Source organism: Bos taurus, chromosome 2 (genome assembly GCF_002263795.3).
Source record: "Bos taurus isolate L1 Dominette 01449 registration number 42190680 breed Hereford chromosome 2, ARS-UCD2.0, whole genome shotgun sequence".
Classification (NCBI taxonomy): Eukaryota; Metazoa; Chordata; class Mammalia; order Artiodactyla; family Bovidae; genus Bos; species Bos taurus.
In genome coordinates this window covers 127,530,272-127,555,436 of record NC_037329.1, presented here as the reverse complement: position 1 = coordinate 127,555,436, position 25,165 = coordinate 127,530,272, and the positions used below count along the sequence as shown (strand labels likewise).

The 25,165-nt window shown below is 47.0% G+C and overlaps 1 protein-coding gene across 1 annotated transcript in view; it reads left to right on the top strand.

Annotated features, from left to right (window-relative positions):
- Positions 1 to 12,470, top strand: part of MACO1 (macoilin 1) — a 66,352-nt gene extending 53,882 nt beyond the window's left edge. Inside the window, exons 10-11 of the mRNA NM_001038647.1 lie at positions 6,096 to 6,270; positions 11,318 to 12,470. Of these exons, the coding sequence (NP_001033736.1) occupies positions 6,096 to 6,270; positions 11,318 to 11,520 (378 nt within the window). The 3' untranslated portion in view covers positions 11,521 to 12,470. The remainder of the gene's footprint in view (positions 1 to 6,095; positions 6,271 to 11,317) is intronic.
- Positions 12,471 to 25,165: the final 12,695 nt, after the last annotated feature.

Genomic DNA, 25,165 nt, shown 5'->3' with positions numbered 1-25,165 from the left:
TTTGTGCTCTGTGCTGCCATGAGGAGATAGCCCCTACTAATACAAGCCAAACCCCATCGCGTTTGAAAATCTCCATATGACCAAAAGAAGCTCTCATCTTGTCGAGCTCATTCAAGCTATATTTAATTTAACTGGATTCTAAGACAAGCCAGAAATATTGATCCCTGACATGTTTTATACCAGAATCTGGTTCACCAGAGATTCATTTCACTTTTTCAGGTTACAGGCCAAATTAGTGTGCTGTGGAACTGATATACCTCTTCTTAGCCCTAACTCTGTATCGATTGCCAGGGAATTGACCATTCTGGGTGGCTCTGAGCCTCACAGATGGCCACTCGAGGCATGGAGTGGAGGAAAACTGCATGTGCATGGAGTAGGAAACTGCCGGTTCTTTGGACAGTGCCAGTTTGGGGATTGTGTATACCTTGACAAAGTATTTGATGTTGGGTCTTGAAAGGGACATTTAAAACTAATGTCTTAAGTTGTAAAGTTACAGTAATTTGAGTTATAGGGGACTCATAAAAAACCAGTGGCAGATAGAATAGATGACCCAGAATCAAAGCCTAAAGTGTAGGGAAGGTGGATCAGAAATGGATGAAACAGCAAGGGTTAATCAGTGAGGGCTGTGGGACAGCTGGACAACGGGAAAAAGAAAATCGACACTCATCTGATAGCACAGAAAAAGAAATGCCAGTTCAGTTCAGCTCAGTCGCTCAGTCGTGTCCAACTCTTTGCGACCCCATGAATCACAGCACGCCAGGCCTCCCTGTCCATCACCAACTCCCGGAGTTCACTCAGACTCACGTCCATCGAGTCAGTGATGCCATCCAGCCATCTCATCCTCTGTCGTCCCCTTCTCCTCCTGCCCCCAATCCCTCCCAGCATCAGAGTCTTTTCCAATGAGTCAACTCTTCGCATGAGGTGGCCGAAGTACTGGAGTTTCAGCTTTAACATCATTCCTTCCAAAGAACACCCAAGACTGATATCCTTTAGAATGGACTGGATGGATCTCCTTGCAGTCCAAGGGACTCTCAAGAGTCTTCTCCAGCACCACAGTTCAAAAGCATCAATTCTTCTGTGCTCAGCTTTCTTCACAGTCCAACTCTCACATCCGTACATGACCATTGGAAAAACCATAGCCTTGACTAGACGGACCTTTGTTGGCAAAGTAATGTCTCTGCTTTTCAGTATGCTATCTAGGTTGGTCATAACTTTTCTTCCAAGGAGTAAGTATCTTTTAATTTCATGGCTGCAGTCACCATCTGCAGCACTCATCTCATACGCTAGTAAAGTAATGCTCAAAATTCTCCAAGCCAGGCTTCAGCAATACGTGAACCGTGAACTTCCTGATGTTCAAGCTGGTTTTAGAAAAGGCAGAGGAACCAGACAGAGATCAAATTGCCAACATCCGCTGGATCATGGAAAAAGCAAGACAGTTCCAGAAAAACATCTATTTCTGCTTTATTGACTATGCCAAAGCCTTTGACTGTGTGGATCACAATCAACTGTGGAAAATTCTGAAAGAGATGGTAATACCAGACCACCTGACCTGCCTCTTGAGAAACCTATATGCAGGTCAGGAAGCAACAGTTAGAACTGGACATGGAACAACAGACTGGTTCCAAATAGGGAAAGGAGTACGTCAAGGCTATATATTGTCACCCTGCTTATTTAACTTATATGCAGAGTAGAAACGCTGGGCTGGAAGAAGCACAAGCTGGAATCAAGATTGCCGGGAGAAATATCAATACCTCAGATATGCAGATGAAACCACCCTTATGGCAGAAAGTGAAGAGGAACTAAAAAGCCTCTTGATGAAAGTGAAAGTGGAGAGTGAAAAAGTTGGCTTAAAGCTCAACATTCAGAAAATGAAGATCATGGCATCTGGTCCCATTACTTCATGGGAAATATATGGGAAACAGTGGAAATGCCAGAGAAAGAGTCAGAATTCCACAGGAAAAGAAACTCATTTTGTTTTAAATCGCTAAGTGGAAAAATAAAAGGAAAAAAATCACCTGGGACAGATACAGATATTGCAACAAATGTTATAAATAAGGGATTAATATTCTCAATATGTAAATAGCTCATAAATATTGCTAATAAAAGCTCAAATATACAGAAGATAGGCAAAGGATATGAATAAATAATTCACAAAAAATACAAATGACTGATAACAGTGTAAGAATATGTCCTTATCACCAAAGACAGATTAAAATTGAGTATCATTTATAGTCTGTGAAATTAGCAAACAATTTTTAAACAGTGATAACAGCCTGGGTAAGGGTGCAATGAAATAGGCCTTATATGTTGCTGGTGGAAGGATAATATTCTGGAAAGACCATGTATTTTCTAAAAATATTTTTCTCAGATTCCAGCCTAAGGTAAATATTTTAAAATCTCACCAGTGATTCATACACAAAGATGTACATCACAGTGGTATATATTAATAAATGCAAAAAAATTGAAAATAATCTTAATAGTGGAAATTTAATAAATTATGGTACATATACATTTAGGTCCATACCATTTCTGTCCTTTATTGTTCCCATCTTTGCATGAAATGTTCCCTTGGTATCTCTAATTTTCTTGAAGAGATCTCTAGTCTTTGCCATTCTATTATTTTCCTCTATTTCTTTGCATTGGTCACTGAGGAAGTCTTTCTTATCTCTCCTTGCTGTTCTTTGAAACTCTGCATTCAGATGAGTATATCTTTCCTTTTCTCCTTTGCCTTTCACTTTGCTTCGTTTCTCAGCTATGTGTAAGACCTCCTCAGACAACCATTTTGCCTTTTTGCATTTCTTTTTCTTGGGGATGGTCTTGATCACTGCCTCCTATACAATGTCACGAACCTCCATCCATAATTCTTAAGGTACTCTGTCTATCAAATGTAATCCCTTGAATCTGTTTGTCACTTCCACTGTATAGTCGTTCAGTCCGAATATTGCAATAAGGAGTTCATGATCTGAGCCACAGTCAGCTCCTGGTTTTGTTTTTGCTGACTGTAGAGCTTCTCCATCTTTGCCTGCAAAGAATATAATCAATCTGATTTTGGTATTGGCCATCTGGTGATGTCCATGTGCAGAGTCGTCTCTCGTGTTGTTGAAAGAGGATGTTTGCTATGACCAGTGATTTCTCTTAGTAAAACTCTGTTAGTCTTTGCCCTGCTTAATTTTATACTCCAAGGCCAAACTTGCCTGTTACTCCAGGTATTTTGTAACTTGCTACTTTTGTATTCCAGTCCCCTGTGATGAAAAGGACATCATTTTTTGATGTTAGTTTTAGAAGGTCTTGTAGGTCTTCATAGAACCATTCAACTTCAGCTTCTTCAGCATTAGTGGTTGGGGCATAGACTTGGATTACTGTGATATTGAATGGTTTGCCTTAGAAATGAACAGAGATCATTCTGTCATTTTTGAGATTGCACCTAAATACTGCATTTCAGACTCTTTTGTTGACTATGAGGGCTACTCCATTTCTTCTAACGGGTTCTTGCCCAGAGTAGTAGATATAATGGTCATCTGAGTTAAATTCGCCCATTCCGGTCCATTTTAGTTCACTGATTCCTAAAAATGTCATTGTTCACTCTTGCCTCCTCTTTCACTACTTCCAATTTACCTTGATTCATAGACGTAACATTCCAGGTTCCCATGCAATATTGTTCTTTACAGCATCTGACTTTACTTCTATCACCAGTCACATCCACAACTGGACATTGTTTTTGCTTTGGCTCTGTCTCTTCATTCTTTTTGGAGTTATTTCTCCACTCTTCTCCAGTAGCATGTTGGACACCTACGTACCTGGGGAGTTCATCTTTCAGTGTCGTATCTTTTTGCCTTCTCATACTGTTCATGGGGTTCTCAAGGCAAGAATATTGAAGTGGTTTGCCATTCCCTTCTCCAGTGGACCACGTTTGGTCAGAACTTTCCACCATGACCTGTTCATCTTGGGTGGCCCTACATGACATGGCTCATAGTTTCATTGAGTTAGACAAGGCTGTGGTCCATGTGGTCAGTTTGGTTAGTTTTCTGTGATTGTGGTTTCCATTCTGTCTGCCCTTTGATGGATAAGGATTAGAGGCTTATGGAAGCTTCCTGACAGGAGAGACTGACTGGTTGGGGGTTGGTGGGAAGGGGGGAAGCTGGGTCTTGTTCTGAAGAGTGGGACCATGGTCAGTAAATCTTTAATCCGATTTTTCTGTCGATGGGCGGGGCTGTGTTCCCTCCCTGTTGTTTGGCCTGAGGCCAAACTATGGTAAGGGTAATGGTGGCTTCCTTCAAAAGGACGTGTGTAGGCACTGTTGTATTCAGTGCCCTGACCCTGCAGCAGGCCACTGTCGACCCACACCTCGCCAGAGACTCCTGGACACTCACAGGCAAGTCTCAGTTGTTTGTGGATCACAACAAACTGTGGAAAATTCTTAAAGAGATGGGAATACCAGATCTCCTTACCTGTCTCCTGAGAAATCTGTATGCAGGTCAAGAAGCAACAGTTAGAACCGGACATTGAACAACGGACTGGTTCCAAATTGGGAAAGGAGTACGCCAAGGCTGTATATTGTCACATCTTGCGAAATGCTGGGCTGGGTAAAGCATAAGCTGGAATCAGGATTGCTTGGAGAAATATCAATAACCTCAGATATGCAGATGACACAACCCTTATGGCAGAAAGCATAGAGGAACTGAAGAGCCTTTTGATTGAAAGAGGAGAATGAAAAAGCTGCCTTAAAACTCAACATTCAAAAAACGAAGATCGTGGCATCTGGTCCCATCACTTCATGGCAAATAGATGGGAAAACAATGGAAACAGTGACAGACTTTATTTTCTTGGGCTCCAAAATCACTGCATGTGGTGACTACAGCCATCCTTGGAAGAAAAGCTATGATCAACCTAGACAGCATATTCAAAAGCAGAGGACCTTTGCCAACAAAGGTCCATCTAGTCAGAGCTATGGTTTTTCCAGTAATCATGTATGGATATGAGAGTTGGACCATAAAGAAAGCTGAGAGCCAAAGAATTGATGCTTGTGAACTGTGGTGTTGGAGAATACTCGTGAGAGTCCCTTGGACTACAAGGAGATCCAACCAATCCATCCTAAAGGAAATCAGTCCTGAATATTCATTGGAAGGACTGATGCTGAAGCTGAAGCTCCAATACTTTGGCCACCTGATACGAAGAACTAACTCACTGGAAAAGACCATGATGCTGGGAAACATTGAAGGCAGGAGAAGAAGGGGATGACAGAGTATGAGATGGTTGGATGGTATCACTGTCTCGATGAGTTTGAGCAAGCTCCGGGAGTTGGTGATGGACAGGGAAGCCTGGTATGCTGCAGTCCATGGGGTTGCAAAGAGTTGGACATGACTGAGCAGCTGAACTGAACTGATACATTTAGGAATATTATATATTCAATAAAAATTGTATTTTTGAAGAAGTGTAGATTATATAAGTTTTTAGAAAATTGTACATTTAGTGTGATTTCAATTATGCTAAAAGATACATAGGCTTAAAAAAGACTAGAAGAAGATATATCAAATTTTTTGCAGCATTGGGATTTTGGGTGATTTTTATTTTCTTTGGACTTTTAAGTATTTTTTAATTCACTATATTTTCAGTTTCTCTTAAAATGAAAATATCAAAATATCAGTGTATATGTGTGTGTGTGTGCGTGCGTCTGTTTTAAGTGGGTTTGTTTTGGAATATGCCCTATCAAAATAATTTAAGATTTTTACAGTTTTTAGTTTTAAGTTGAGAGTAGAGTTTTGGCTAATTTAACTAGAGCATTATAGCACCATTTGCAACTGGCAACAGGGTCTTTGTGGTTCTGAGTAAGGATTTTAAGAAAGTGTTTTATTTGGAGACGGAGTCCACTGTTACCTCGAAATAACCCAACGCAGTCACTGTCTGTATGTGCAAATCACTGTATATAAATACATTTTGCACTCCCTCTAAAGGGTAAGGTCTAAACCTGTGAAGCAGCAGAGTTCTATGTTCTAGGGGCCAGGTCAGTAATGGTGGGATTTTATTTGTGATTTCAAATCTGTAGGCATCAATGCCAAAACTGTGTTGTAACATTGCTGCTTTGATGATGTTGATAGGAGCTTCGGAAGTATAAGGAAAATGAGAAGGATACTGAGGTGTTAATGTCAGCCCTCTCGGCCATGCAAGATAAAACGCAGCACCTGGAGAACAGCCTGAGTGCAGAGACAAGAATCAAGCTGGACCTGTTTTCCGCACTGGGGGACGCAAAGCGGCAGCTCGAGATTGCCCAAGGTAGGCGAGCAGCGGGCCCAGGTCAGGGATGCCCGGGGGCACAGAGAGCAGCTTCCTTAGAGCTCTAACCAAAGGCATTTGCACTCGCCCTTCAAGTGGTCTGATAAGTGCCCATCATGAACGTGGGAATCATCACATTAATTCATTTTGCAGACGAATTTTGAGATGAGAACATGTCCAGCAGGGCACACAGGGAAAAGTATGTGTTTCTGTGCTCAAGGAGCTCAGAGTGTTACAGAAGTATGTAGAGAACTGCAGAGTCACCAAAAGGTGCCAGTGGAACAGGGTGTGTGGGTTCCCTGGGAACATCGGCAGATACTCAGCCGGTCTGGAGAGTTAGAGAGGGCCATTTCTCAGGGGAGCTGATGTCTGACCTGGGTCTTGAGTGATGAGAAGGGGTTAGCCCCAGTGAAGAAGCGGTGTAGTGAGCAGGAGGGGAAGAGAGGCGTCTAAACAGAAGAAACAGCTTGAGCGAGGTGGCTGCTGGCTCTGTTTGACTGGAGCAAAGGTTGCAGATGAGGGCATGGAAGGAGGAGGAGGGTCTGGAGGGCAGGCTGATCCTCAGCAGAAGTTACTGAGACTCGCTGTGTACCACACACTGTGAGCATCCCCTAGGGGACCGACAGTGACGGGCAGACATGTAACATGGAAGGGTGCGGTGAAGGAAAGAAAGCAGTGGCAAGGGAGCCTGTGCTGGGGTGGAGGGGCGCTGCCAGTTTGACGTGGAGGACATGGAAGAGCCTTTGAGTAGGTAGCGTTTGAGCAGGGACTGGGAGAAGAGAGAGAAGGGAGTAGGTGAGTGTCTAGAGGGAACTTGCGTCATGGCCAGTGGGGCTGCAGCCTGAGTGATGGGGAGAGTTTTTAGGATCAAAAGTAGCAGGAGCCACATTCTGCCAAGCTTCGCTGCCTATGGAAAGAACTTTATTCTGAATGCCATGGGAAGCTTTGGAAGGCTTCGGAATAGAGACCTGACATGACCTAATGAAAAGAAATTTAGATTTTGTTCAAGAAGTTGGTAAGCCACAAATAGATGACTGAAGAAAAATTTTTTCAAGCAGTTGACTTAGTAGAAGGAAAAGAATATCTCAACAGGTACTTGCAGAGCATTCACACTAGGTCTATGCAAACCATTTTACTAGAAGGTGAAAGGGAGACAAGATAAACAAGACATACTCTAGTTGAGGTTCCACTCAGGTAGTGGCACTCAGACTTTTTGGTCTTAGGGACCTCTTTACACTCTTGACACATTATTGACCAGGGGATTTTTGCAGGAACTAATGCCTGTGGTGTTAATATGTCTCTGGTCAATAGAGTGTTAAAACTGAGTGTCCCAGGGAGGTGTATTTCAAGTGTGTTTCTACATTCAGTATGTTGTGCTTTCATTTGCCATGTTGCTTCTGGAAGACTTTCACTTAGTTTCATGAGGGAACGCATGTGAAGAAGGCAGATAATGTCTTAGTACTAGGGCTAGGGTAGGGTGGATGCTGTGAGAAATGCCGCACCAGGGAAAGCCACACCTAAGGCCTGCCACCACACGGTAGAGGCAGGCGCCTTGAAAGGCCGGAGGAGAGGTCAAGGCAGCTTCCTACGGGAGGGGCCGTTGAATGGACTTTGAAGGGTGAATTCTTTTTTTTTTCATACGTCAAATTTTTTATCTTGTGTTGGGGTATAGCCAGTTAATACCAGTAGTCATATATGGATGTGAGAGTTGGACTATAAAGAAAGCTGAGCACTGAAGAATTGATGCTTTTGAATTGTGGTGTTGGAGAAGACTCTTGAGAGTCCCTTGGACTGCAAGGAGATCAAATCAGTCCATTCTAAAGGAGACCAATCCTGGGTGTTCATTGGAAGGACTGATGTTGAAGCTGAAACTGCAATATTTTGGCCACCTGATGCGAAGAGCTGACTCATTTGAAGAGACCCTGATACTGGGAAAGATGGGGGCAGGAGGAGAAGGGGACAACAGAAGATGAGATGGTTGGATGGCATCACCAACACAGTGGACATGGATTTGAGTGGACTCCAGGAGTTGGCGATGGACAGGGAGGCCTGGCGTGCTGTGGTTCATGGGGTCGCAGAGAGAGCGACTGAACTGAACTAAATGTGGTGGTTTCAGGTGAACAGCGCAGGGACGCAGCCATACAGACACATGTATCCATTCTCCCCCAAACCCTTCTCCCATCCGGGCTGCCACATAAAATTGAGTAGAGCTCCATGTGCTATACAGTAGGTCCTCCTTGTTGGTTATCCATTTTGAATATAGCAGTGGGTACATGACCTCAAAGGGTGAATTCTGAAGGCAGAGAATGGCAGGGAAGACCATTGTTATCTGAGGGAACAGTGTAAGCAAAGGAAAGAAAGTGCTAAGTGCTGAGAACGTCCAGGGGAGCAGTCCAGTGACCCTTAGCTGGGGGATGTGGAAGAAGAGAGTGGATTAGGGGGACTGTGAATGAAACAATACTAGAGGATGTAACTCCTGGGTTTTCAGGAGAGAGGGTGACGTGTTCCAGCAGTGCTGCTAAAACCTTGGAAGAAGAGCGGAACAGATTTAAGGAATGAGAAGAAAAAGTGAGTTTGGTGTGGGATGCTTTGATCTCGAGTTGCCTCCCAAACACTGAGCTGAAGGTCTTCATCAGTCAGTGGGAATTTGGGGCCTACACCCAGAGAGAGGGCCAGAGACCCTGGGGCTGGTGGGATACCCCGTGAAAGGTCAGTGAAGCCATAGGCGTGGCTTGGGATGGCAGCGACAGAGCAGGAAGAGAAGAGGGTTGAGAATCAGGCCTATGAATCTGCGGACTCAAGGAAAGACATTTAAAAAGAAGCTTCCTGGGAATCCTGCTTTAGAGCCAGACTTCTGAGCACACACTGTATTTTTCTGCCTGGCTGGCTCAGCTCCCTGAGAAGTGGCCACCCTCTCTCTGCCTCCTCCTGTTTGCTTGGATTTGCAGACTCGAAAGAGGTTACCTCCTGGAGAGAAGCAGCACCTGGTCTCATTGTAGCCGAGGGGAGCTTGGCTTCTCAGCACGGATTATACTTCCTTGTTGGCCCAGAAATTCCTGCAAAGCCACAGAGAAGCAGAGAGAACTGTCTTTTCCAAAGCTCTGGGAATGTTTGTACGTTACTGATTAAAGAAACCAAGCTTAAATCTGCATGGAAAAGAAGATACAGTGGCTCGTGTATCAGATGCCACTATTTTATTTTATTCATCTGAGGCTTTCTTTGTTCAAAGAGAAGGAGGGTATTTGATGCTTACTGGAAGCTGAGGGGACGTGAAGGAAGCCGGGGGGAGCAGTTCCTTTCTGCGGCTCTTTGCCTCTGCCTTCCCCACTACTTCTCTCTTCTGTCATGCTCGGAATATTCTAATAGGAACCCAACTTTGTAATATAAATCAAACCCCTTGTTGCCTTTCTCCTGCTTTCTCTATCATTTGATTCATCCTGGTTCCAAAATGGCTTTCATCTCTACTATATCATTGTTTAAAATCTGCCACCAGGCTCTCTTAGATTTCAAATACATTACCATCTTCTGTAGGACTCAAAATGAGTGCAACTCAAATGCAACCTCTTACTTTTTTCAGCATTTAAATTTCAAAAGGGCTCCTCCTAAGTGTTCTTCCCCTGGTGGACCAGGGAGCATCAAAGCATGGTGGAGATCACGTGGGCTTTGGAACCAAGTGGTCCTGGGTTTAAATCCTGCTCAGCCATTGATAACTGAATGACTTTGGTAGGATATATACCTTGCAGGGTCTCAGCTTTGCACTGAGCCAGACACTAAGGTTTTGGCAAAGACGAAAAAGGGGGGACAGTCTTGGCCCTCACAGAGCTCGTGGGCCAGGGGAGAGATATGGGGCACTGCTGCTGCTGCTGCTGCTGTTGTTGCTGCTAAGTCGCTTCAGTCGTGTCCGACTCTGTGCGACCCCAGAGACGGCAGCCCACCAGGCTCCCCTGTCCCTGGGATTCTCCAGGCAAGAACACTGGAGTGGGTTGCCATTTCCTTCTCCAATGCATGAAAGTAAAAAGTGAAAGTGAAGTCGCTCAGTCGTGTCTGACTCTTCGAGACCCCATGGACTGCAGCCCACCAGGCTCCTCTGTCCATGGGATTCTCCAGGCAAGAGTACTGGAGTGTGGTGCCATTGCCTTCTCCGATGGGGCACTAACCATCACCCATTTCAACACTCATAGGAGACAGAATGCAGACTCTGGAGCCAGACTGCATTGTGATCAATCCCAGCTCTGTCACTCCACCTCTCTGTGCTCCGGTTTCCTCATCTATAAAATGGATGATGATGATAATTCCCACCTTAGAGAGTTGCTTTGATAAGTAAATGAATTCGTCTGTGTAAGCACTCAGGACAGTGTCTGGCACATATGTGTTAGCCATAGTGATTATTAGCATTATTACAAAGAAGAAAGTGACAGAAAGGGAAGTTTAGGGTGTGTTGAGAATCGAGGAGTTGGGGACTAGGGGGTAGGGTCTGATTTAGATGGAAGGAGCAGGGACAGCTTTGTGATGCAGTAGAAACAGAAACCTCCTGAGTTAACAACACAGAGCACAGGAGAAGCACAGGAAGAGAAGCGGCCGTGCAGCAGGCGGGAGCTGGTTGCATTGCTTGCCCTGATTCAGAGATGCTCCGTCCTCCCCAAGCAGTGTTTCAGCTCGAGAGGCAGAGCCGTAAGTCGAGAGCAGCTGCTGAGCTCAGCACATGGCTCCTGGTGCACAAGCTCTGTGCTTCATTACACCTGCCTAGACACAGTTGCTTTCCCCTCACACACCATGGCCCATGGGCCATGTCTGGCCTGCCAGCTTTTCTTGTACCACTGGTGGGCTGCGAACAGTTTTTACATTTTAATATGGTCTTGAAAAAAATGACAAGAACAGTATGTGGTTCACAGTTTTTAAAATATTTCCTGGCCCATTACAGGAAAAGTGTCTCCCCTTGCAAACCATCAAAGCTGGAGTTGAACCCACTTGGGATTGATGGGCCCAAAAGGGCACTGTGTTGGGTGAGCCCTTCCTTCCCACTAATGGCGGGTCTTTGATCTTCCAGGACAAATTCTTCAGAAAGACCAGGAAATCAAGGACCTAAAACAGAAGATAGCTGAAGTCATGGCCGTCATGCCCAGCATAACGTACAGTGCTGCCGCCAGCCCCCTGAGCCCCGTGTCCCCCCACTACTCTTCCAAATTTGTGGAGACCAGCCCCTCTGGACTCGATCCCAATGCCTCTGTTTACCAGCCCCTGAAGAAATGAAGGCCAGCAGTGTGTTTTGTTCAGCCATTTGGTTATCAGAAGGCATCACAAAGGAGCGTCTCTGGCAGTCAAGATAAAACAAAAAAGTTGATACTGTATTTTGTGGGACTGTATATGTTGTCGTTTTTAAAAAGGGGGGAAAGATAACATCCAAGTCTGATTAGAACTGCCCATCGGTTTTTCTTGTAAATTTTTAGAAGACCTCACAGAACTTTGCAGTTTATTTTTCTCGGCCAATACATTAAAACCATTCTTGGATTTCAAGTAGCCAATTTTGCCTTTTATGTATTCTTACAGTTTCCTCTTGAAGAAAAAGAAAAAAAAGCAGAGGTTTTGCTTCTCAGCCCTTTATCTTTGTTTTGTTCTTAAGTCAGCAAGCAAAATCTGCTCATTGGGTTCACATGGGATGATAATGAAAATTTTAGTTTTTGGTGTGAAAAGGTTCAGTAACCTAACACAGCTTTGATCCCATAGCTGTATTGAAGATATTACAGAAAATAAAAATTGATGACCCCTCCAAGGACCAAACAAATTCAGGGAGTGCCATTTCAGCCGAGGGGAGAGACTCAGGCGATGAGGCTGTGAGAGTGTCAACGGGGTTTGTGTCTCAGACGCGTGTGTCCCCATCGGTGTGTCCACCCTGGCGACCAGCTAGCAGCAGCCTGTCCACAGTGCCTTGGGAAAAGACATTCAAGAGGAAACTGGGTTTTAAACAATTTCCCCCTTTGCCATCATCTGTCTTCTCTCTCTATCAAGCTCACCACGGATCCTGCTGTGAAACTGGTGGGTAGCTGGGCTGTTTGTTGCCACCACAGACACCTTCTGTTTCCTTTCGTAGAAAGCACCACCCTGTTCTGAACTGGCCTCCAGGCAGGCACCCTGGGCGCGGGAGCAGGGTGGTGGTTGTGTTCGAGAGACTGCAATGCCGGCTAATAAAAGCTGCAGTTCTAGGTTTTGTTTTTGTTTTAACTTCCTTTACCTGTGCTTTCCAGTCTTCGTCATCTTCTGTTTGACGATTTAAAAAAAACTTGACAATTCCTCAGCTCTTGTGCCAAGGAGGGTTTTTTTTTTTTTCTTTAGGAGTTTAAAACTCAAAATTCTGCACAAAGATTTCAGTTTCAAGTGTGTATTATACATTGGTAGAAAAGTGTTTGCACTGGCAACCTTTGGAAGTGTTTTAAGAATCAGGGTGGGGGTGGAGGGAGGGTCTGGGAGAGGGAGGGGCAAAGCAAAAGTGTATTTGAAAACTAGGAAAATTCAGAAACCAAACAGATTGGCTTGGCTTCCTTGCCATGGATTCTGGAAGGACATAGTTCTACAATTTCCTGTTAATTGGCATGTACGTCTCATTTAAAGCAAATTAAGTAGGACAAGCAAGTCAGCAAAAAATAGAAGTATTAAAAAGAATCATCCTTTTAATCACAGATCTTATTTTGGGATTAAAAACTTCTAGCTTTAGCCAGGTGTGCATGTTGCTGCCATTTTGCATTTTTGAATCATCTTGTGTAATTGTCACCATGAAAGTGTTACTTGGAATTGTCATAGATTTTTTTCATCTTTGTGCAAAAACATGGAAAATTGTTACTGACTTTGTGTTGAGGTTTCCCCCATTTTGCTGCCTTTTTGGGACACTACTTTGGTTAAATACTTGGTCTTGGCTGCATTCTTATTTTTTTTTCCTGTGGGGTTCAAAAGAATAAACACTTTCTTACAGATAAAAACTAGTTTTCTGCCTTTTTAACTTTTCAGGAGGGCACACAAGGTAGATTGTTCTGAATGAGCCTTAGATTTTCACTCTCCTGCCCTCGGTTCCACGCCCTGACAGTGGGGCTCAGGTGCAGGACATGGGATGAGCCCACCCCAGCTCTTAGGCGGTTTTCCTTCTGGTCTTACTTAGGATGCATCCATTCTTACCCCTCACCCTCCCTCTTCCTTCCCTCCTCCTCCCTCCCAGCCTTTTCCTTTCTCCATGGCATTAGAAACAAAGTTGACTTGTTTTCTGGTACAAAAAGCAAGTTAGGGGTGGAGTCGGAAGGTAGTTGGTGAGAAATATCTAAGAGCAAATTCCATTTTCCACAGTCTTGTCGGGCCTCTCTGTGGCCAGTACCCTATCGGGTTTCCCTTCTGCTGCGTGTCCTGAGCTGATTTCCAGGGTAACCATGTCTGTAGTCCTGCCTTGTTTCTAGGGGCTTTGCCTGTTTTCATCCTCTGAGTAGCCAGCTGCCTGCCCCTCTGGGCCGCTCTTTTCCTCTCTTGGCCATTGTTACAATTGACCTTGGCTCCAGTTTTGGAAAATTCTGCTCTGGGCACCTCAGCCCTGGCCCTATGGCTGGACAGCCTTCCTGAGTCTCGGCCACCTAGGCTGCTGCAAACATACCACACTTAACTCTGGGAGCTGGGCTCCCCAGGGGAGACCCCTCCGCTTGGCTTTTGCCTTCACCCTCCCTCAAGGAATGTGTCTGCCCAGAGCCTCTCACTGTTGTGTTCTTTCCCACCAAGGAGATCCCCAGTTGTTGTCTTTGTTATTCTAGGGCCATCATGAAATGGTTCTGTGATAGTACAGTATCATTTATTGCAGGCCAGAAAATAATGTTTGCCATTCCGGATGATGATTTACAGAAAAAGCAGCCTGCATGCCTTTTGATTGGCTGATAACTTCTCTTTATTGACGACTCCCAACATTACATCAGGAAATAGCTGTTGTGTGCCCATTCCCTCTCTGATCATCTTTCCAAGACCCCCTACAAAATGAGAATAAACAGTTCCTCATGGCTCCCAGCCTAAAAGGAAGGGGATAGTCCTTTCTCCTGCCATCCCAGTTGCCCAGGCTCACATGCCTGTTTCCACAGGGCTGTGGCAAGCCACCTGGAAGGCTGAACATTTTTAACAGCTGCTCTCAGATTGCTTCCTGCAAAATTCACATCATCCCAGAGGAAGACAAAACAGGAAACTGGAAACCCACCCCAGAGCCAGTTCAAGGAAGGCCAAAACTAGTCAACTGTGGCCTGCAGCAACTAGACCTGTTTAGGTTAAAGGCCCTTGAGCCCCATAAACACCGGGTTTTCTGTGACTCAGTGGTGTTTCGTGCTGAGCTGGCTTCACAGGCCTGCAGCATTGCCCTCTCTGAAGGCCCTAGTCTGCTCTGGGCTGGGCAGAGCCCTCTAGATGGGGAGGACAGTCTGCTCTCGGCTTGCCGCCAGCACAACCTCTCGGGTGGGTGCTGTTTCCTTGCCTTTAAGAAGTTCGACTAAACGGCAGCAGCGTTGCTCCTGACTGCCCAGCCGCCCAGGAGGAGACACTGTGGGAATCAGGAGGAAGTGCACTGGCCAGGGCCTCCGACGAGCTCCGGAGCTGGAGCTGCCGCAGGGTGTGGCCGTTTGGCCGGCCTGGCTGGGAGTCGGCATCCTGGGCCGACTGGGCACGCTGGGGACTCTGTCCCCACAGCCTGACTTCCAAGGGAGCTCCTTAGCACGTGGCTTGCACCCGGGAGCTCTTCTCCAGGCCTCTGGTTAAACCCGCACTTGAACAATGTCTCCGGGTGATTCCGTTGCTTATGAATTGTTAAGATGCCCTGCCTTAGCCGGTTTTCCCAACCCGAAGCCTCAACACTGTCCCTCTTCTAGTTCATCTTTGAAAATTCAGAATGAGAACTTAATCAATGAGGGGCAAGCTGGAGAGGAAGAACCCAAAGTGTAACACCTTTCGCTTACTTCGTGTATTACCTTTCCCCGCTCTTCATTAGAATGCAAACTCTGTGAGGACCCCTATAACCCCAGCACCTAGAACAGTGAGTGCCACATAGCGGGTGCTCGATGAATCCTTACTGAATGAATAAAGCTAACTATTAGATGAGACATGTACCCTGAAATATGATGTCTTAACTAACTCAGAACATCTCCGGAATAGTATTTTCTGTTAGAATGACAGTATAAACAACTGTTTCTAGGAGAGGGGAAAATTTGAAGTGGCATATTTACCGTGACTTCTTCCATCTGCCTGCCTCTGGTTTTTGCTGAAACCTTGTTTTTCTTGTCACATTTTCTCTACAAACTCCTGCTTGAATTTTCCAGGTGCCAAGATTTCCTTAACTGCTGGATCCCCTGCAAACAGTCACTTCTCTGTCAGGAAAGCCTTGCTGCAGGGAACCTACTGGGGGCTTAGGTGTTTTTTACCCAGATAGAATTTCCCCAGGTGCCAGTTCAGCGGCATCTTGAGTCAACGTGGGGCTTTTTCATTTTGCCAGTAATCGAATTATGAAGCATTTCTTCCTGGAAGGTATCTGGTTAAAGATTGATCCATCTGCCAAAGGGGACCACACTTCCTGGTCTCCTCCTTCCTTGGGCTTACCTCGTCTCTGCTTTATTCCTACCTCAATGTGTCTTTTCATTCCTCTGCTGAAGTTTAAGTCTTGCCCTCAGGAAGGGCTTGCTAGAGAGTTCTGGAATCATCCTGCCCTTATACCTCTGATCTCTGTCCTAAGAATCCCAGGTTTAGCGTCATACAACATGGTGTGGTCTTTTGAGCTGTGTCCAAGAAGCCAGGATGGGTTTACTCTGGGCAGTGATCCATTCCGCCCCTTCCCCAGCTCTGCAGCCTCCAGACACCTGAGGGCCGAGAGGGAGGTGGGGCTGAGGAGGTGTGTTAACCCAGCACCAGCACCTTCGGCACGGTCATTGCCTTTTGCCTCAGAGCCTGGGCCGTTTCAACACAGTATCTGGTACCAGGCCTGAGGTTATTTAGAACCGTAGTTCTCAAACTTGGAAGTTTCATCATAAGTGCCTAAATGGCTTGTTAAAACACAGATTGCTGGGCCCCACCCTCAAGAGTTTCTATGCAGAAGAACTGAGGTTTAGGGCCTGAAAATTTGTGTTTGTAACAGGTTCCCAGGTGATCCTGGGTCCCAAGACCCCACTTTGAGAACCACTGACTTGAGAGCAGCAAGGGCGGGCGCTGGAGCCCAGCCCTGTGACGCCATCCCTCCAGCTGCCACCAGGGGGCACATGCGAGCCTAGCGAGAGGGCTTCTTTGCCCTCCAGAGCCAGTGCCATCGGACAGCAGAAGTTCTGCCCTAAAGATTTCTTTCTAAATCTAATTTTTATTATGTATCAAGAAGAAGAAATATTGATCTAAAGAGCAGGGGATGTTCTCCAAGTCTGTCTCTGACAAGCATCAATGGTCTGAGGGGCCAGCTTTTAAGGTGTTGCGTGTCCAGGCTTTCAAGAAACGGAACTCCGTTTCCATAGGAAAAGACTTCCGGGGGCCCCCGCTCCCCCAGCACACTGACATAGGGACTCTCTTTCAGAATGTTCTGAATCACTGCCTATTCAGAACCTAAGAGGCACTTAAGATTATAAGTGAATTTCATTTTCGTCTTTATGTGTGTGTGTTAAGTTGCTTCATTCTTGTCCGACTCTTTGCGACCCATGGACCATAGCCTGCCAGGCTCCTCTGTCCATGGGATTTCCCAGGCAAGAATACTGGAGTGGGTAGCCATTCCCTTCTCCAGGGGAATCTTCCTAATCCAGGGATCGAGCCCACATCTCTTATGTCTCCTGCCCTGGCAGAGAGGGGGTTCTTTACCACGGTCCTGCCTGGGAAGCCCTTTCTTCTTTGTATCTCACTCTATATATTCCCAATTTTCCACAATAAACCTACTATTACTTTCATAATAAAATGTTTTTTAAAACATACTTTCATTGGAATTAAAAGCCAAAACAACAACTCAACATTTGAGAATTGAGAGATTTCACACTATCCAGATTTTTGTTTGTTTTTTTTCGAAAATCTGCAGATCTGGCGTTCCTCTCCAGGCACTGCAGCTTCTGGTGGCAGGGGGTGGTGGGAAGCAGGCCTCAAGAGTCAGTCCCTCACTTGTTAGAACCACCGGGGAAGCTCTTAAAATTGCTCATCCCCAGGGCCCACCCCCAAAGAGCCGTATCTCACCAGGCTGGGAGGAACCTGGGCTTTGTTTTGTTTTAACTCCACAGGGGTTTCTAGTGTACAACCAGGGCTGAGAACTAGAGGGTAATGGCTGGGGCCTGGGGCCTCAGACAGGTCTTATGGGCATTTGTGGGTCTGGGGCTGGACCAGGACCGAAGGGGCTTTTAGCTGGCCACACAGCTGTCCGGGGCTTCCCAGGTGGCTCAGTGGTAAACAGTCTGCCTGCCAATGCAGGAGACGAAGGAGACTTGGGTTCAATCCCTGGGTCGGGAAGATGCCCTGGAGGAGGGCATGGCAGCCCACTCCAGTATTCTTGCCTGGAGAATCCCATGGACACAGGAGCCTGGCGGGGGCTACAGTCCATGGGGTCGCACAGAGTCGAACACAACTGAAATGACTTGGCCCAGCATGGCATGGCGCCAATATCATATCAGTCCAGGAGGTAACTGCTCAGAGAACTTCTGATCCACTGCAGGGCCAGTGGAGCTGAAAAGCCAGAGAATTCTACCTTTCAAGTCACCTGTGCAGCCTTTCTAAAACATCAAAAGTAGCTTTGAGAGCACGTTACAGCTTCCCAGGCATCTCTAAAGCTGGGCCCCCAGGGGAACTGACAACTTGACGTGCTTATTGTCCTGAGAGCGTTGTCATTCCAGCAGCTGCACCAGAAGCCAAGTGTCCTGAGAACCAGAGGAATTCGTGGTGCAGCAGTTACGCTGCGCTTGGTCTCTCTGGGACTCCCGTGAACTGTAGCAGATACCCTGGGCCTTTGTCGGGGAGGCCCTGTCTGTCTGCCCACTGATCAGCCCTGACTCAGAATCAACTGAACCCCTTGGGAAGGCAGAGAGGGATAGGACCCCCACCTCCCAGGATGGTTTTCACTGTCAGACAGAGCTTGCACTAAGTCCCCTAAACTCTGTGTGCCTCACTTTCCTCATCTGTCAGATGGGGATGATGAAAACTGTCCCCAGGTCACACTGGTGCTGTGAGAACTCAGTGAATCAGCACCGGCCAGGCACTGGGCTTATCTGCACTTCACCTCGCCCATCAGGTCACTAATCCTCTCGGCTGTTTTAGGAGGAACACACAAGAAGTGGGCTGGAGAGTTTGTTGCCAGGATGATATGAGCTAAAGCATGGAAGCTTCTAAACTCATTTATTTGATTTATTATTATAAGTATTTAAAAAAAATTTTACTTGGCTGTGTCGGGTCTGAGTCGCAGCATGTGGGATCTAGTCCCCTGACCAGGGATCCAACCTGTGCCCCCTGCATTGGGAGCACAGAATCTTAACCACTGGACCACTAGAGAAGTCCCTCTAAGCTCTTTTTCTCTTTTATTTTTTTACTGAAGGATAATTGCTTTACATAAGCTCATTTAAACGGCCGTACTCATAAATCGTGTGTGTGTGTGTGTTTATCTCCACACCTCAGCATTCACCCTCCCTTCTCCCGAGGGGATCTTGCCTTCCCAGCTTTGAGAATTTGCAATTTTCTTTCTTTGCTGCTGACTCCCACGTTCATAGTCTTCAGTTTAGGGCTCGCTCCTCAACTCCAGACTTGTATTTCCAGATGCCACTTGACAGCTCCTCTGGGGTGTCTCACGGGCCCTCTGACTCAGTCTTTTTAAACTGAGTACCTAATTGCCTCCCAAACCTGTCTTCCTCCATCCTTCCAGTGGCTCGGGCGGCCCCTGGATTTTCCTCTTCTCTCATGCTGCACGTCTCATCCGTCCGCAGATCTGGTCAACTCTACCCCTGGAAATACAACATATTTCCAGAACTTGACCCGTTCTCCCCTCCCCCACTGCTACCATTCTGGTCTGACCAACCATCCTCTGTCACCCGGACATCTGCAGGAGCCGCCTCACTGGCCTTCCTGCTTCAGCCCTTGCCTCACACTGTCTGGTTCCAACAAAGCAACCAGAGAGCTGCTGTTAGACCACAAATCAGGTGATGTCAGACTTCCAGTGAATCTACATAATCCTTGGAGCAAAGAAAAGAGTCCTCATAACGTCCTGCCAGCCTGTACACAATTCATCTTCCACTTGTCTCTCTGATTGCCTCTCCTCCCACTCTCCATCAAGCAGTGCCAGGACTTGCTAATCCTGCTGGGCATGCTCCTGCCTCAGGGCCTTCGCACTTGCTGTCTCCCTCACTGTTGATAAGCATTTTATTTTAGAACAGTTTTAGGTGTAAATCAATTTTAGAAAAAAATGATAAGATAGTATAGAAATTCCTGTACTCATCACCCAACTTCCCCGTATGATTAGCATCTTACGTGAACTTGGTACCTTTGTTATAATTAATGAACCAATATTGATACCCTGTTATTTACTAGACTCCACACTTCATTCGGATTTCCTCAGTTTTTACCTAACGCCCCTTTTCTGTTTGAGGACCCCATGAGGACATTGCATTACATTCAGTCATCATATCTCTTAGGCTGCTCTTGGCTGTGACAGTTTTATTCCTTGTTTTTCAAATGTCTGATTCATTCTGACCGGCTAAAACCAAATAGTCTCTATGCCTCTTCTCTGCTTGCTTCTTCTCAGTGTTAATTACTATCTTTCACATTTAAAAGTTTCTATTTATCTTGTGGCTTGTCTGTCTCCCCTGATGGAAAATGTCGCTTCCATGAAGCCAGGGATTTTTGTCTGTTTGGCTCACTGCTGTATCCCTGGCGCCCAGTAGCATGCCTGGCACATAGTAGAAGATGCTCCATAAGTGTCTGCTGGATGAGAGAATGAGTACTGGAATCGGACCGTGAGCCATCCGTCTTCTGCATTCCCTTACCCCCGCCCTCCCGCCCCAGGAAACAGGAGAAAAGTCTCTCTGAGCGCTCCCCTCCTATGGGCCCTGGGGTCACCTACCCTTATGTGTTCCAACAACCCCGAGAGGTTGGTTGTTGTACTCACAGGTTAGGAAACTCAGGCTCAGAGAGGCAGCGTCACACAGGCAGGGAATGAAGCTTCTGGCCGCCTCACGTCTATTGGGTTGGCCAAAAGTTTCATCTGGTTAATGAATAAGGTGTTCAATAAAGTTCTTGGTGAAAATGAAAAAAAAAGTGCCTTCTAATTTTACTGAAAACCGAACGAACTTTTTGGCCTGCCCAAGACGAGCCTCCCTGAGACACATGTCTCCTGCAGCCTGGGATTCCTCTAGCGGTTAGAGGGAGGGCTCTTTCCCCCATGATGGCTTATCGCGGGATACTGAATATAGTTCCCTGTGCTGTACAGGAGGACCTTGTTTATCCGTTCTATATATAATGGATAAGAAGATTGCGTCTGCTAATCCCAGACTCCGGATCCATCCCTCCCCTCCCCCTTCCCCCTTGGCAACTGCAAGTCTGTTCTCTGTGCCTGTGAGCCTTTTTCTGTTTTGTAGATAAGTTCCTTTGTGTCATATTTTAGATTCCACGTGTACATTATACGGTGTTTGTCTTTCTCTTCCTTAACTTCTCTTAGCATGATAACCTCCAGGTCCGCCCACGTTGCTGCGAATGGCATGATTTCATTCCTTTTATGGCTGAGTAGTATTCCATTGTATATATGTTCTCATCCTTTTTATCCATTCATCTATCCATTGACATTTAGGTGGCTTCCATGCCTTGCCTATTGTCAATAGTGCTGCTATGAACCTGCTGCTGCTGCTGCTGCTGCTGCTGCTAAGTCGCTTCACTTGTGTCCAACTTTGCGACCCCATAGACGGCAGCCCACCGGGCTCCCCCGTCCCTGGGATTCTCAGGCAAGAACACTGGAGTGGGTTGCCATTTCCTTCTCCAATGCAGGAAAGTGAAAAGTGAAAGGGAAGTTGCTCAGTTGTGTCGGACTCTTCGCGACCCCGTGGACTGCAGCCTACCAGGCTCCTCCGTCCATGGGATTTTCCAGGCAAGAGTACTGGAGTGGGGTGCCATTGCCTTGTGAACCTAGGGGTGCATAAATCATTTCAAATGACAGTGTTCTTGGGATATACGCCCAAGAGTGGTATTGCTGGATCATAGACAACTCTATTTCTAGTTTTTTGAGGGACCTCCAGGACGTTCTCCATAGTGGCTGGACCAACTTACGTTTCCACCAACAGTGAGCGAGGCTTTGAGGGAGGGGCTTTGTGGCTGGGGTTTGCAGAGAGAGAGAGAGACAGGAATTCAGCCCAGTCGAGACATCACAGAGTCAGAGAAGGTCTAGTGGGCAAGCGCTTTCATGGGCCCTGCCTGGGTCAGGCCCAGGGCTCTGTGTGGGTGAGCAGACAGGCCCTGTCCAAGCTCGCAGTCAGCCAGAGCAAGGGTGGCCAGGAGGCTGGCCTCCTCGATTTGGGGGTGGGGGCGGCCAGCAGCTCCTCTGGTGAGGTCGGGGTTTGTGTGTGCCCTCTCAACCTCAGGCAACAGCAGGAAGTGTGGCCACGTCAGGGCACCTCACCTTTTTCCACCCAACCCTGCTTTTTTCTTTAGCGGGTCCAGTGCTCTCACCTTCCTAACTTGGACTTGGCTGGAATTGATGACACTCTCTTTTGGGGGTGGAGTCAGACACCCTGATTGGCTCAGGAAAAACCTCAACCCCCTGAGGACCAATGAGATGCAAGGAGACCTCATTTGCCTTCCTCAAGAGGCTGTCCCTCCTCTCCCACCCAAACTGCCAGGCAGAATGAGGGTGTGGCCTTCAAGGTGGCCTGTCATGGGTTGTCCAGGAGGCGCTGGCTGAAGAACCCCACTCACAGGCTGATTGTGAAAAAGGGAGACCAGGCAGTGCTTGCCCACAGACCATAGGGCCCACCATGCCCTAGGGATCCCCTAGAATACCAGGCAGCTGGCAATAATAAACTTTTCCTGAATAAATGAATGGATGGATGGATGATGCCTGCCCTCAGCTCCCTCTTCCCAAATGAACTGCTGAACTGGACTTTTTTTTTTTTAATCTCTCCTTCAGTTGTTCTCCCATCCCAACCGTTTCCAGGCTCAGCTCCCTAATCTGTATAATGAGTGTAATAATAGTATCTACTTCCTAGAATTATTGTGGGAACTAAATGAATTTAATATATATGGCACATAGTAGATACATGTGGGTGTGCTCAGTCACTCAGTCCTGTCTGACTCTTTGTGGCCCAATGGACTGTAGCTCACCAGACTCCTCTGTCCATGGGATTTTCCAGGCAAGAACACTGGAGTGGGTTGCCATTTCCTTCTCCAGGGGATCTTCCCGACCAGGGGCTGAACCTGCATTTCTTACATCTCCTTATTGGCAGGCAGATTGTTTATCACTAGCACCACCTGGGAAGTGCTGGCAGGTACATTACAAATGTCAGTTACTGTTCAGATCAGTATTATCATTTCCCCCTAGGATCGTCAGTTTTCTCATCTGTGAAATGGGAATTCATCTGTTCATTCAACAAACTACTAATCATCATCCATGTGCCAGGCATTTTTGTTAAGATCTGGGGCAGTTACAGAGATGAATGGGCCAAAGTCTGTGTCTGGAGGAATTAACCTTCTGGTGTGGCAGGCAGTCAGAGTTAAAACCCAGTGGGGGAAATGTCAGGGCATTTGGAAAGTCTACTGTACAGTTGTGGGGTGACCTGGGGTAATGAGAAGCTACCTCCAAAACTGGACTAATTGAGGTGAGAGATGGCACTGAATCTGTATCCCCTGCTCTTTCCAGCATGCTGAGTTGGCTTGAAAACATCTGGGATAGGCTCCAGTCATGAACCAGACAGAAATGAAGTTAGATTTCCAGTTCAGTTCAGTTCAGTCGCTCAGTCATGTCCGACTCTTTGCAACCCCGTGGACTGCAGCACGCCAGGCCTCCCTATCCATTACCAACACGCGGAATTTACTCAAACTCATGTCCATTGAGTCTGTGATGCCATCCAACCATCTCAACCTCTGTCATCCCCTTCTCCTCCCGCCTTCAATCTTTCCCAGCATCAGACTACCAAAGAACCCAAAGTTTACAGCTGGAAGATAGATACAATTAAGAGTCAGGGAAGGACTTGCCAACTTATATCGCAGGGATCTTTCTTCTAAAATACTATCTCAGTTTTAAAAAATTATGTGAAATAATGTATACATCTAATTCTTTAGACTTTTGTCTGTTTTGAAAAATGAGTGAAATTTTTTTTGTGTGGTTTCCTATCTGATAGGAACAGCCCCATTACACCACCACCTGATGGCAGCATACTAAAGTCACGGGCGTTGTTGGGTTTATTTTGCTTGAGATGAAGAAGACAGCAAGCTCAATTTGGGGGTATGACCAGAGATAATCAAAGCCATTCCCCCAACTCCCCTTCTCTCCACCCCTTTACTAAAACCCAGCTTCTATAGTTGATGTTCCCAAGTTCCCAGCTTTTTGCCCGAGCCATGCCTACTCCAGTTTCCCAGCAGACAAGCCAGCCAGCTCCTCCTCCCTAGCTCTTGCAGGCACTTAAGAAAGGGAGAGCTTTCAGACCTGGACTTCCCCCAACCTTGGCAATCCCCAAAGCCCTGTCCCGAAGCCCAGGAAACCCACCTTCTGGCCCAATGGAGATGCTGCCTGGATCTTGTCATGTGGCCCTGAATTCATTTGAACCTCATATTCCCCATCCGTAAAAGGGAGCTTCCCAATCTAGTTCAGCCCCAACAACATGGCTGTTGGGGGTGAAAAAGTGGGGGCAGGGTGGAGGCGTCCTATCCCTTCCCCTGCCTCCTCAGGGAGCCCCAGGACCCTGCTCAGAGGAGGGAGGAAGCCCTGCTTCCCCTGGGGAAGTTGGTCCCAGGGGACTTTGTGATCCTCCCCATGTTCACTGTGGGCGGGCAGCCATCACTAAGAGCTGTATTAATTATTACCACCTCCCCCTTGGGAAGTGAATTCAAAATGAGGTCACCATGGTAACCCAAATGGTTACAATGTGACCAAATTTTTAAAGTGTTCAACAGGTTCTGGGCAAATCACCTCTCAGTGGAAAAGAAAAGATTGGGGCGTCAGTGGCACACCCCAGTGGCCTGGGGAGTCCGGGAGCTCTCCTTCACCAAGAGAGGGTGAGCAGGGGCAGGGCAGAGCAGAGGAGAGGCCCAAGTGGCAACGACATCCGGGTCCCGCAGGGCCCCCCCCTCGCCCCGCCCCCCGGCCCTCGGCATCCGGGTCCCGCAGGGGGCCCTGGGTTTAGTCCCGGCTCTAGCATCATCTTGCCTGCGGCTCCTGGTGGGCGCCTTGCCCGCTCTGGTCCTCCGGTCACCCTTCACTCAGCAGTATCTCTTCCAAGAGCAAACAGATGGGACTTCCTCGGTGGTCCAGTGGTGGAGAGTCCGCTTGCCAGTGCAAGGGACACAGGTTCAACCCCTGGTCCAGGAAGATCCCACGTGCTGCGGGGCAACAAAGCCCGTGTGTGACAAGTGAGACCTGCGTGCTCTAGAGCCCATGCTTCACAGCAAGAGAAGGCACCACCGTGAGAAGCCCGCGCACTGCAGCTAGAGAGTAACCCCCGTTTGCTGCAAGTAGCCGCCACTTTAAAGCCCACGCGCAACAAAGACCAAAAATAATAAATAATCTAAAATCCAGCTTGAAAAAAAGAAAAAGATCAAACAGATAGATGAGCCAGTGGGTTGTTAAGCTCACGTGTCGGGTGGAGGGTGATGGGGAAGGCCAGGGAGTGTTTGGCCGATCAGGCCTCCAAGGCAGAGAGAGCAGCTGGATTCAGATCCCCGCCTCCACTGCCAGCAGCTATGGTGACCTTGGGCCTGG